Here is a 14,303-nt window from a genome sequence, read left to right on the forward strand (position 1 = left end):
CTATATGTAATCGTGATTATACTCAAGTATAATCGGCATAATACATGTCAGGTATCACTACAACTGTACGTACTTACAACACTATTTAATAAATAAATAAAACTGATGTGAGAAGTAGGTATAAAAAACCATTCTATAAAAGCTAGAAAGTTTCTTCAATACACTTTATAGTCTCACGTCATTGTTGTCATTCATTCTCACCGGACTTGGCCTTGTTTTATTTATTGTGAGCATTTTATTGGTCTTAATCATATCATCATTTATACCTAATATCACTTAGTTCACCATATCACCTAGTTATAATTTTCTTCTTAATTTAAGTTAATATTCAATTCATTTTACATTTACATGTAATTATTATTGGAGCAATAAAGAATATTTACTTACTTACAATTACATCATTTATCCGACGTAGGTTTTACTAGAGTTAAATCTAGAATGGTTGGCATGTATTGTCTTTGACCATTGCGGCTTCTCCAGTTTCCCAGAAATGGACATTCATAATTATATACTAAATTAATATCCGGTGGCTGTTTGAAATTTTTAATAGGTGATAATTGGAACGGCGGCTCGTTTTTTTCTTTTTATGTCATCCTCGAACTTTTAGATGACCTAGAGCGCATTCCACTCACTCTACGGCATAGATCCGTATCGGCATAGTTATTATGTTTTTAAAATGTACATAAAACAAGATTTTTTCGCAGTTCACGGGGCGTTTTTCAAGTAAATTAAAATATTTTATTTCTATAGCTGGTCAACCAAATCTTGTCAGTAAAAAAAGGCGCGAAATTCAAATTTTCTATGGGACGATATCCCTTCGCGCCTACATTTTTCAAATTTGCCGCCTTTTTCTACTGTCAAGATCTGGTTGACCAAGTATAGTTCTTAAAGTGTGGAACACTTTTATAGGTACTTATGTTATGTTGGAAGTGTGTTCAACATTGATCTCAATGCCAATATTATACAAATTCAATATGTATCCAATCCACACTCATCCAATACGTTTTCGATATCATTCTGATACGGCGAGTGCACATTTGAGAATAAGTCCCCTATGGCAAGCAAGCGGCAAATTGCCTCTTTGTTCCACTTCGCCAAGACGTTGGTTGTAGGTAATTACCGGTGTGTACCAAATAGCCAGTACCCTGGGCCAGCCAATCGATATCACACCTACTTTTTCATAACATGCAAAATTATGGCCACCACATTCGAGTAACCCAATTGCAGTATATTTATGGACACTCCGGTAATAGGTACCCTACCTACCTCCGCATGCCATAGGTAGGAATATTGTTTTTCTCAAAAATGGACGGCAAAGTCGACGTTACCGGTTAAAAAATAGGTCGCGAAGTGCGTAGTTTATGGTCATTCAAAAAATTAAAAAGTTAAAAACATTGCAGTCTCGATTTCGGGACTGCAATGTCGCATACAAATTACATTATTTAACGAGTTCCAAACTTTTTAAAACTTTAAATGGCCATATCAAATGAAGGCATAGGTCCCTTAAACAGCCAAACAGATGATCAGCACTTATTATTATAAAGCCTATAACAGACTATCGCACCGCACCGCGACCTTGGAGCGTCACACCCATAAGTGAGAGCGAGAAACAGATATCTAATCGAATTTAAACTGTTGTGAGACATGCTAACATTGAATAATTTTACGGCTTAGACTCACTTGTTTTAACTCGCTGCACTGTTAGTGCTTGAGAAAGGAGACCTAGGCTCTCCGAAACATGTCGCGCGAGTGACTTAAAACAAGTGAGTCTAAGCCGTAAAATTATTCAAACAGATATCTCTTTCTCGCTCTCACTTATGGGTGCGACGCTCCAAGGTCGCGGTGCGGTGCGATAGTCTGTTACAGGCTTAATGTTTGTACCGCGACTATTTAGGTGTCTCAAATAGGTTGGCGTATTTTTAGCAGAAAAATACATTTCTATTTTTTTTTTAAAGGCGGCAAGCAAATTTTTTTAATGGTTGGATTTTTTTCTGTGAAAATTAGAACGTTGCTTCTGTAAGTTCTGTAAAATATTTCTATTTCTTGCACCATTTTTGAGAAAAGCACTATATATGACTCGGCTGGAAGGCTACTTGCTGGCTTCGGATTCAATTAAACGGACTCCCAAGGTCGTCCGTTTAAAACGAATCCTCAGCCTGCAAGTAGCTACTTCCGAACCTCGACAATAATGTACTATAGTTTTCGTGCGTCACAGAATTAACGACAATCTTTGCTGTAATATAAATTTAAGGCGTCATGAAAATAATTAATATAATTATGTTCCTATGCTTCAGTGAATCATTTCTCAATTGACAAAAGATAAGTGATTTTAGATGGCAGCTGAGTTACTTTGACGATTCGAGTAGTCATTTTGCTTTTATTGCAAGTACTTTACATTTTTTTAGACAAATAATTAGTCCGGTGGTGATACCATTGTATGTATTTCATAAGTTGGGTAGTAGATTCTAATCAGATTATAATGGACGGTGTCGTTGTAACGACGTGAATTAAAACTTGCGACATTATGGAATAAATAATTTGCTTCTCTAGCGTGCAAAAAAATGCATTAACAAAAGGCAACCTAGACTAAAGTTATAATACATAATTAATAAAAGAACAAAACAAGTCAAAAGATAATTTAAATCAATTGTCTAATCTGATTACAACTACTAGGTAGTCTATTAACATTTGTCACCCTCTCAACTCTAATTGCGGCTGCGGCATGTAGGTATGTAGGTACTAAAGAAATAGACAAACAATCGAACATACCTTTAAACGAGCACTTCTTGTATATTTATATATTTCGGAGATCTCGGAAAGGGCTCTAAAGATTTCGATGAAATTTGCTATATGGGGGTTTTCGGGGGCGAAGAGTCGATCTAGCTCGGTTTTATCTTTTAGAAAACACGCATTTCTGTGTTTTATTTGTTTTCCGAGCAAAACTCGGTCTCCCAGATATTTATAGTTAATAATAGATTTTTACAATTGGAATGTCGATATTGAGAGCTGATGGTGTTATGGTACGAGTACCATTTTCTAGTGTTGTACGAGTTGTACGAATACTTACATTGTTTCTGGCGCCGACGTCGGAGCCCAGCTCGATGAGCCGCTCCACGAAGGATGTGCGGTTGTCCTTCACGGCGTACATGAGCGGTGTCATGCCCGTCGTCTGCGGAATTCAAACAAATATCGCATTAGTCGCCATTACAGTTAATACATCCATTATAATTATAAGAGAAACCTAAGACTAGTTAGTACCAGGTAAATTAAAGTTTGATCATTTCCAACATACTTATACTTACTTTGTAAATAACTTCCATAGATCTCATCTAACCTGATTATGACACATTTTGAGAAGATATTATATTACAAATTATTTCTCTTAGGTGCTTAATCTAAGTACTTATCAATAGGTATACAGGCAAAACCCGACTACGGTTTTTTCGTACTTATAAAAATATTATGTGTTCATCCGCGTTATAACACAAATCTATTGACCCCTCGCCAAAACCGGCTCAGTAATTATCATTTTGCAACACACGACACCAACATACCCGATTATGATTTAGTTAAACAGATACCTGCACATACACAGCAAGTGTTATGACTTTAACAGTGTACTTATGTATATATTGGATGTATGTAACTATGTACTGTATCATTAGCCGTGTGATAGTTTTATCCATCTTTATCCACGTGATAAAATAACTGTCACTGTTTAACACCGTGGGAAAGAAAGTGACGGACACCGTTTTATCACGGTGTCACGTAGACAAGAACGACCATCATATCCGTACAGATTACATTTCTAAAAAAATTAAGTAAATATTATGACCAAGCAGAACATTAATGAATTTTTTTGGCATATTAATTATAGTTGTTTGTACATCGAGTTACTCCATCTTGTGACGGGTAAAACTATAAAAAAGGATCCGGGACGTGAGATGTTAATTAATACGAATAATACATGACATTAGGTCACCGTAATGATATGGCATCGGCCTTCCCTGACCTTAAGATTATTTCTGTTCAAGACGTAAACAACTTTGATATCTAAATTAAATTTGTACCAATCTTACTGCCGTATTCGAACTTCAAGATATTCACAAGTGACGACACGTACTAGATCCATTCTAGATACGTTATAGTTTAGATTTCAACTAGTTCTCTTTTGCAGCGCAATTCGGGCAACCAATGTCACTTTTACGATAGATCGTGTTAGATATCTATTAGATGTGAATTAGATCTCTGAGTAATATCTTGTGGAAATCGTTCAAGAGTATCTCCAGAATCGCGGAAATGTCAAATTTGACAGGTTAGATCTTAAACATATCGTTATCGTATCTTGGCGATGTCTAAAAGATATCTAATAGATGTCTATTACAAAATCCGAATCGGGCCCTAAATCTTGTGGTCGAATCGTCACGGGTTAATATCGCGTTTAATTCCGGTTGGCTCAGTAACGGAAGACATACATATAAACATTCATAAATATTTAATGTTACGATGCTGACTGTCTGGAGCTTCTTTTCAGAGTTTTCATGTATTTAGGACTAACCGCGCATGACCAAATGTCCCTCAATTCTAGTCGGCTTATTCATTGACTTTCTTACATTCTATTTTCACGATTCTAACGAAAATCCAGAACATGAACTCTATGAAATTAGGTATTCATCTTTAAATTTGCTAAAATTAATGTTAACGCTATTTTCTTAATACGATGGGAAAATTCCGTTTTAAATTGCATAGTTTTATTAATGTGGCTCATTAAGACAAGTCCTTGAGGCCGTCACGACGAGCTTCACGGAATAATCGCTGTTAATGTTTTCAGTTTAGAGTAGCAGAGCGGCCCGTGCTTACGTGCCGATAACAAGCGGCCGACCTGTCGTCCGCCGCGCCGCGAGTTATACGCTCAAGCGGGCTTCTTTATAGGAGGCGGTGGATGGAAAATGATAACTAACCCTCTTATACATAAAACTTTACAAGCCTCAATTAATTATGTTATGTTTTATTCCTTTTCTACAAATACATAATATTGGTGGATAAGGTCAAACTAATTGACGTGTTGGCGCTTATAGTGCGTTTATGAAGAACGCCATATTATTAAGACCGCTAACCTAACCTAACAAGACACTGTTTCTTTCTACTTAAATTGGAATATGTTATGTATTATTCTAACAATAGAAGATTTCGGTTAATACATAAGAAATAATAATATATATATATATATATATGTCGGGGACGGATAGTCCCGATGGCGGTGGGCGCGTGGGGGTAGTACCTAGATGTATTACTTCACAGCCAAAATAGTAGGTATGCTACCTACGCATGAAATAAACATTCGGACTCATTAACCATACTAGTGCCTACTATTATTTCAGTACTAAATAATAAAAATAACTAAACGATCTTACGATGGAATCGGAATTCAATAAAAATAAAAAGATCACATGAAATCGTTCAAATCTTTATTTAAGTCAAACTAAACCGGTTCCAACCCTACACCTCTGACCCGAGAAGATCTAACCCGGCAACAAACTCGGCGGGACACATCTTTTCAAAACAACACATAGTTTCTTTATTTTACAAAAGTAAGCTTATAATGGCACATAAGAAATCAAAATAACACTTGGAATAAAACACTTAGCTAAACGGTTAAACAACGTGAGAATCTATAAGCTTTCAGAATAATCCTTCAGGTGTAAGCCTTCAGGAACGTAGCGAATTAGGCACGAGCTTGGCTAACGTCCGATCTCTAGCGCGGTCCGATCAAGAAGAAGGAAGCCAGTTCCCGCGGCGGAGCCAACCGCTCCCGCCTCCAATTCAAGTTGGTAAACCTGCCTGACCAGTCTACCAACATAACGACAAAAATGCCTGCCCGTGCCTACGTTCACTCAAGATAGGTACACATCTTGACGTTCCAAAGCCTTCTACCTGTCATTTTAGTTCAACAATACGCCAAACATTGCTAATCGATTTTATACAGGCGTCTAACTATGAACTGTAATGCTGCAATACGTCTTTCTGGTGTCTCGCTCCGACACGGCCATCCTGCGTTACACACGTCCTCGTGTGTGGGTGTATGCATTTGATACTGAAACAAAACATACAGCACAGTATCTCATCGCTCGGTCATTCCTGACCAACAATTTGGGTCTCACTCAAATTACTATTAAAATCAAACTTTGTCATCAATCAAACCAGAAAAAATAATTGTTCAAAATTACTTTAACAATCCTCAATTCTCTAGTCAAAAATAGTCCATCGAGCAACGACTAAATAAAAATACTCGTCGGTAATCATCGCCGCTATCTAACGGATACACTCCAATAATCATCGCCTCCATCTGGCGGATACTCGAAAACAGAACAATCCCAAACATCAAAAACACAAATCACAACAGCTCTAATTCATTGCTCGACAGTATCACTACTATTGTCATCAATATCAATTTACGGGGAAGTAATCTGGCATTAAAAAAAAATTGGTCGTATGTGATCAAAATTTTTGTAAGACATCTTAAAATAAATAACATTCTGAATTGATAGTTCCAATTTTACTCATATGAACACAGTACATAAATGGGAATTCATTTTTAACAAAACAACACCAGTTCTTCGGTGCATTGCCAGTCCTTCGGCAGATACCAGATAACCAGACCCTCGTCAGAAGTAACCATCTCAGCTGCGTAAGTGCTACTCCTCGCAAAGAGCATTCTGCACATAAAAAGCAGACCACGTGCACCTCTTACATGCTCCGGCACTTCTGATGCGGTCACTAAAAAAAATACCCAGTCCATCGGGCATACTTTCAGTCCATCGAAAGCAAACCAGTATTGCCCAGTCCATCGGGCGTGCCTTCAGTCCATCGAAAGCATGACAGTATTGCCCAGTCCATCGGGCGTGCCTTCAGTCTATCAAAAGCAAAACAGTAGTGCCCAGTCCATCGGGCGTAATTTCAGTCCTACGAAAGTACAAGCTTTCAGTCCATCGAAAGCACAAAAAAAAATGTTAAGAGTGAATCACGAAAAGAAAATAAACACAGGCGTTACAATCATGTAACTTAGAATTACTGACACTATCAGCGTCAACTGATCGACTGAAACTGAACTTTACTGATCAAAATAACTGAAAATCGCTTTTTACTTTAGCTTTTACAACAGAAACTCGCTCAAGAGTTCTAAACAGATGTAAGACATCTCAAAATAATCCCAACGAAATGGGAACTGCTCACCAGCTTAATAAAGTATGATGCACGCGACCAAGTCAAAGGTGGTGGTGGTGAGGTCCAACCCAAGCACGGAGGCTGATTCTTTCCGCTTGCCGTTGCCGTTGCTGCGGCAGATTGCGAGAGACACGATGTGGTTCAACATAGCTGGCTGTTACTGAAATCATCATTTGCACGGTATCAGGTTTATCATGAATGCAGGCTAAACTCAAAAGGTTTATGAAATGCAAGGTAGCAGACACAAAAAAACATGTTTCCAATGTATACGGGACTTCAAAAATCTCAGAATAAAATTTAAACTTCAATGAGTGCGTTTTATTTAATTCCATGAACAAACAAACACGTGTTCCAAAAATAAGTAACACGGTAAATGGGCCAATACGAAAAGTGACAGCTTATTAGTTACGTTCGACTGTTATGCTTCGCCATTACACTCAAAATAAAATTCACTAATAAACAATTAGAACGAAACCTGTCCTTTTATTTCCAAATTTCCAGCACAGAAGATACTGCACAGCTGCTTCTGTGTCACGGGCGTAATGGTGTCTGCAAGTTCGCTCGGCTCTGGCTGCAGGACACTGTAACATTAATTTTCATATGCGTAGCTCATGTTTCCATAGTATACACGATTTGCGATCTATCACGGCATTACGAGCAATAATTTGTCGCAATTTTATTAATTACTAAACATTACAGGGTAAAGATTACATAATGCTTGCATTGGCAAATCAGCAGGATCAATTTCTAACGGTGCATTGTATTTTTATGAAAAAAAATATTTTTTGAGGGTAGATGCACAAGTGAGCGATGAAATAATATCACGTCGCGACAGCCAATATTTGATTTTAATTAACAATATGGATTTCACATCAAAATAACTTAAGATCACTTAGATTTCAACGGATTTTAAAAATTAATTGTATTTTCAAATCAATTATTGAGGGTAGATTCACAAGTGAGCGATGAAATAATATCACGTCGTGATAGCTAATACTTGGTTTTAATTAACAGTATGGATTTCAAATCAAAATAACTCGAGATCGCCTCGATCTAAATGGATTACAAAAATTAATTGTAAAGAAACGCGGCGATACCAGAGATGACGTCACGTAACGACCGCTATGCTCGACTGCCTCAATCATAATTCACAATTTCACAATAATTCTCACCAAATAACAATGAATTACACTCACCATTCAATCAAGGTTAGACACGTGAGCTTACCATTACAAAGTGTCCAGACTATGGAATGTAGGTCACCAGAAATACACCACGTTCCCAGGTGGCTGTGTAAGCAATACATGAAACTCCGCATCTATCCCACTTGCTGATGTCGGGGACGGATAGTCCCGATGGCGGTGGGCGCGTGGGGGTAGTACCTAGATGTATTACTTCACAGCCAAAATAGTAGGTATGCTACCTACGCATGAAATAAACATTCGGACTCATTAACCATACTAGTGCCTACTATTATTTCAGTACTAAATAATAAAAATAACTAAACGATCTTACGATGGAATCGGAATTCAATAAAAATAAAAAGATCACATGAAATCGTTCAAATCTTTATTTAAGTCAAACTAAACCGGTTCCAACCCTACACCTCTGACCCGAGAAGATCTAACCCGGCAACAAACTCGGCGGGACACATCTTTTCAAAACAACACATAGTTTCTTTATTTTACAAAAGTAAGCTTATAATGGCACATAAGAAATCAAAATAACACTTGGAATAAAACACTTAGCTAAACGGTTAAACAACGTGAGAATCTATAAGCTTTCAGAATAATCCTTCAGGTGTAAGCCTTCAGGAACGTAGCGAATTAGGCACGAGCTTGGCTAACGTCCGATCTCTAGCGCGGTCCGATCAAGAAGAAGGAAGCCAGTTCCCGCGGCGGAGCCAACCGCTCCCGCCTCCAATTCAAGTTGGTAAACCTGCCTGACCAGTCTACCAACATAACGACAAAAATGCCTGCCCGTGCCTACGTTCACTCAAGATAGGTACACATCTTCACGTTCCAAAGCCTTCTACCTGTCATTTTAGTTCAACAATACGCCAAACATTGCTAATCGATTTTATACAAGCGTCTAACTATGAACTGTAATGCTGCAATACGTCTTTCTGGTGTCTCGCTCCGACATATATATATTCGTACATTTTGACCGGGAAACTACGAGAACTGCCAATTTTTAGGAAAACAAAATGTTATATCCCATGTGATCACATATTTTCTGAATGTATGTTTTGATGATTCCATTTTTTTGGTGCTTAAAATATATATAAAAAAAACTGTCATTTAAAACGATCAATAATCTCATGTACCGGATATTTCAGATTGGAATAATTGATACTTGCCACATTTCATTAGTTACTCTTAGTTATATAATTTGGTTTGTGTAAATTAACAATATAAAACTTAATGTAGTGAAAAAATTTGTTTGTATAGGTACAAACTAGGGTAAACATATGTGTTACACGCTATCTATCTACATACTTAGGTCGGATCTCTCAATATGATAGCCGCTAAATCTGTGTGTGTAAGGTTTCCGCTCTCGCTTGCTACTCGTTGACTACCTTTGGAATTAGCAGCCCTCTTCCCGTGATTGGCTTAGAGTGCACGTGGCCTCGCTTTAACAATTACTCTAATGATCTCTCACACAAACAGTTATTAACTACATTTTGATTTACCCTGAAAGTGGATTGAAAGCCTGAAGTGGATTATGTATATATATTGAATTCTGATGAATTAAACACATATTTTCCACTAGTTCTTTATTATATAAAATATCGTGCTTTTTGTACACGAATAAATTAAATGTGACACTATTTTTACATGTCAATGTTTTATTTAAATCTAGAAAACGAATATAGGAAAGCGCGTGAAGGTTTTAATACCAAACAAAGCCTTTACAACTACAAGTGGTACGACGACTTCGAACACCTTTCCTTTATATCCACCCGCGGGTTAGTTACGAAACTGAAAGCTACTGGGGGCCTAGCCAAGATAATAATTGTACATCGACAAACGCCGTACGAAAAAAAAATAGTACCATGATGAGGATGGGATGACAGATGCTACGAAAAGTCACGTGACTATTTCCATACATTATTTATGTTTCGATTGGCGTTTTCTATGAACTATTTGTAATCTTAGCTAAGCCCCTGTTATATTTTTGGCATATGAAGTACGGTACATTCAAGCATAGATATTATACCACAAGACCGCCGACTGTAATATCAGTCGCTAGAGCCCTTCAAAAATGGCCAAAATGGCTTAATTGACTATGCCGAAATGAGAGGCGTGGTATTCAAAACTGATATCATTTAACCAAAAAAGCAAAACGGTCCGACACAGATAATTTCATAATCATTTAGATTTCCAAATTTGGTTACGATAGGTTAAGTTTTGGAGGAGGAAACAGTCGAGTACGAAATCTCGGTTTTTGAGATTTTCACGCAGGATTTTTCGCCTTATCCTTATCGCACTAGTTTTAGGAGCCGCTTTCGTTAACGAGACGATATTTAAATCTCAGCTCCTGTTTCGTCAAGCAGATATATTCATGAGTAATGCAGACAAACTCAAACTTATTGTTAATACTACCAGTATCATGTCACAACCGTAATCTTTTATATTTGACGAACTAAATAACATTTGATCGCAATATCTTTCGTGTCGGTTATGCTCCGTAGCAAATGAAACGCAACCGTCACTGTCGCACTAATATGGAAGAGTAATAGAGAGACACAAAGCGTTTCGTTATCGTAGCGCAAGCGATTGTCGCCAGTTATAATTCGGCTAGGAAATTAAATAGGTAGGTATGTATAGGTAAATAAGTACCATATACACCTAAAATACCTCAAAGTGGTATCCTACAAATGTAAACCGCTCATTTAGTTAAGAAATAAAAAATTGTTTTCATAGGCTAGGTCACATTTTAATTCACATTTACAGATGGGATAGGTCTAGGCACACCTAACTCTTGCATTTGAGCTAGCAATAAAGGTGTGGAATCACCCATAATGTTGCCGTAATTTAGGCAGATACATAGCTCATGTCGAGGACGGCCTTGTATATTCTGTAAAATGTTAAGTAAATTTTTACTGCGCAAGGTAAATTTGTTTGATATGCTAAAGTAAAATAAAATATATTTTTTCTGTCAGTTAATAGGGTATTTGACTGTTTTTAAAATAAATTATTTTACACCATGCATGAAATAAAGCACCAGAAGATTAATAGAGAAACGTAGACAGCAGTTATTTTTAGACACAATTTATATTTTAAAACTCGTATAAAACTATAAAAAGTAGGTAATTTGACTGTGACGTCACATGCTAGTGTTTCATATAAATTCCATAGAAGCGAAATCGTTTTGACAGTTCGAAAAAAGAAACTGATTTGACTACAAATACCCTATTCCTTGAAAAACTCGACTTAGACGAGTTAAATTAAATAATAAAAAATGCTTCCCATCAGCATGTGGTACTCAAGCATAGCCAGATATAAGAACCTATATTAAATGACTTTTCATTCGGTCTAAATAAAAAGAAAAAGTCAAAATAAGTAAGGGTCCATATAAGGTCAAACAAAAAAATCTATTAAAGTGGCGCAGTCTTGCACAAGCATTTATAAGCAAAATAACTAGTGGCTCTGTGAGCTGTAGACCTCGCGAGCATAGTTTATTGGGACCATGCACGATGACAGCGCCACACAGCGGTTTGATCAATCAACAATACAAAGATTTTAATTGATTAAAAAAATACGAAGTTTAAGTGAAAAAAAAATACAAAAAGTTATGTCTTACTGGGGATCGAACCCAGACTTTCTGTGTGCAAACAAAAAAAGTGATTGTTTACAAACTGCGCCATGATAGTTCTTAGCTAAGCTGACGAAATTCGGCTACTCATTCTCGAGTACAAATTAAATATCTAAATACCGCCTAAACCAGCAATACAATGTTTCTGCTTTTTTTGCCATTTACTATGTAAATATGTCTCAAAAAGAAAATACTCTTATGATATCGATACGACTATTTGTTTAAGCGCGAGGTATCACAACTCCTCCATTTTTTAAAAATTTCCAAAAACGGGATCGACAATTTTTTTTTATTTACTCATAGAATCTGGTCACAAAATTTCACAAGAATCGGTTGAGAATTGTGACCTGTAGAGGAGAACATCCAGACATACAAAAGCAAAATGCCCGAGTCAAAACGTAGACCTTCGCTACGCTTCGGTCAATTATAATGCCACAGCGAGGTAAGTTGATTATTTTAGTAGGTACAAAAAACTAATCATCGCTAATCGATCCCCTTCAAGCTAATTTCCGTACGTGTCCTGATTTCGCGAATAACGTCGTGGTGGGGCGCTTCCTGAGCATTGCAATATCCGCTATGTAAACCCTTTTAGTAAATTATCAGAACCGATTCAAGTGTTGACCCTTGGCCCGATTATGAAAGCTGTATTGCTTTCGCTTTGGCTTTAGGTGGCAATGTCATGGCAATGACAAATAGAGCTAGACCGGATAATTTAGGAGAACGGAAATTGGGCTATTCCATATTCGTAAATACATGCATTTAATGTTGTAGGTACCTAAATATTGATGAACTTATACGAGTATATACTTTTCAGAAAAAGAAAAATAATACCGGGTGCCCTGTGTTTTTGAAGTGAAAACTTCTTTAGCGGCGCTGTGCATTTTTTGAAAAAATGTTAAACTCGCGACAGATCACGTGACCGTAACACGGACACGTGACCTGATCGAACAATGTCATTGAGTTTTTCTTTATTGATTTAAATGCCATCTAGTGAGTTTAGCTCTAACTGGTATTAATATAACTCGAGTACTAACAGTGATGTGCTTAGGGGTTTCAAGTAATGCGACGAAATAACGCTAGATGGCGTTAACCTCAATTATACAGACATTTTGCACTAGTCATTGAGTTTTCTCTTCTGCCCGCACTCCCGGAGTGCAACCCGTTGTTTTTTTTGCATTGTATTATTTATTATCTTCTTAAATTTTGGAATGCCTAGTCCTTATTTATGGGTAACAAGTCGAGTTACTTATGCACTCACTTATAAAACAAAGTCCAAACAAAAACTGTTTGTGTGTATATACGAGTACGTTTGCGATAAACTCAAAAACTACTCAACGGATTTTCATGCGGTTTTCACCTATCAATAGAGTGACTTTTGATGAAGGTTTAGGTTTACAATTTGTTAAGGTTTTGTATACCCCGTGCGAAGCCGGAGCAGGTCGCTAGTGTCTAATAATTCTTCCCTGTCGCCTCGTTCATCGTCGCATTTAATGGTGAGTCTAGGATATTATCTTGGTCGGTAGAGAAATTTTGGCTGACATTGTCACGTTACAAAAGCGATGGTTTAACTTTAAGAAATAAGTTTTTGTTTATAACTATTTTCAAGCTCACATAATAATAAGTACATATATAGGCCCGTGATATCCAAGGAGTACATATAAATTATAAAATTATTGTTCCTTCTAAAGACCTACATTAGCTATTCAATTTCGATGAAAATGCATACATCATGAAGACAGAAGTCATAGGAACATGGTAATACTTAAACTAAACAGCCTCAGTGAATTTGAGCTCATTGAAATCATGTTATGAGTACGGGATTCATCAAAAAAGTTACAAACAAGTATCAAAACCCAGTTTTTTTACAAAATCTCATGAAAACTAGGTGTTTTGTCTATCGATTGCTAGGACTTTCCGATATTAGGCAGGGTTTAAAGAATGCAAGGTCACTTCCGCTGTTTTATTCAGAATAGCAATTAGATTGATGAACTTCCGGGGAAACTAAATGATAAAGAAGAGTTTTTATTATAAAACTACATATTTACCAGTAGGTATAACAAATAGAACACTGTAATAGTTATTTACAGTACATATGGGGCTACTTTTCCGCACTAGTGCGTAAAATAGCACTTTTCGTGCGTATGTCGAAACTTTAAAGTGCCATATATGTACTGTATAACGTTGTTCGATACACGTGCGAATAGGTAATTCGCAACTCGTGTCGATTTAAAACACTCCCTTCGGTCGTGTTTTAATTTATC

At 36.9% G+C, this 14,303-nt stretch overlaps 1 protein-coding gene across 1 annotated transcript in view; it reads right to left on the reverse strand.

Moving 5' to 3' along the window:
- LOC134648742 (serine/threonine-protein phosphatase 6 regulatory ankyrin repeat subunit B) overlaps nt 1-14,303 on the reverse strand; it is a 41,240-nt gene that overhangs the window by 15,436 nt on the left and 11,501 nt on the right. Inside the window, exon 2 of the mRNA XM_063503297.1 lies at nt 3,068-3,169. Coding sequence (XP_063359367.1) covers nt 3,068-3,169 — 102 coding nt within the window. The remainder of the gene's footprint in view (nt 1-3,067; nt 3,170-14,303) is intronic.

The sequence above is a fragment of the Cydia amplana genome, chromosome 1 (assembly GCF_948474715.1).
Source record: "Cydia amplana chromosome 1, ilCydAmpl1.1, whole genome shotgun sequence".
NCBI lineage: Eukaryota > Metazoa > Arthropoda > Insecta > Lepidoptera > Tortricidae > Cydia > Cydia amplana.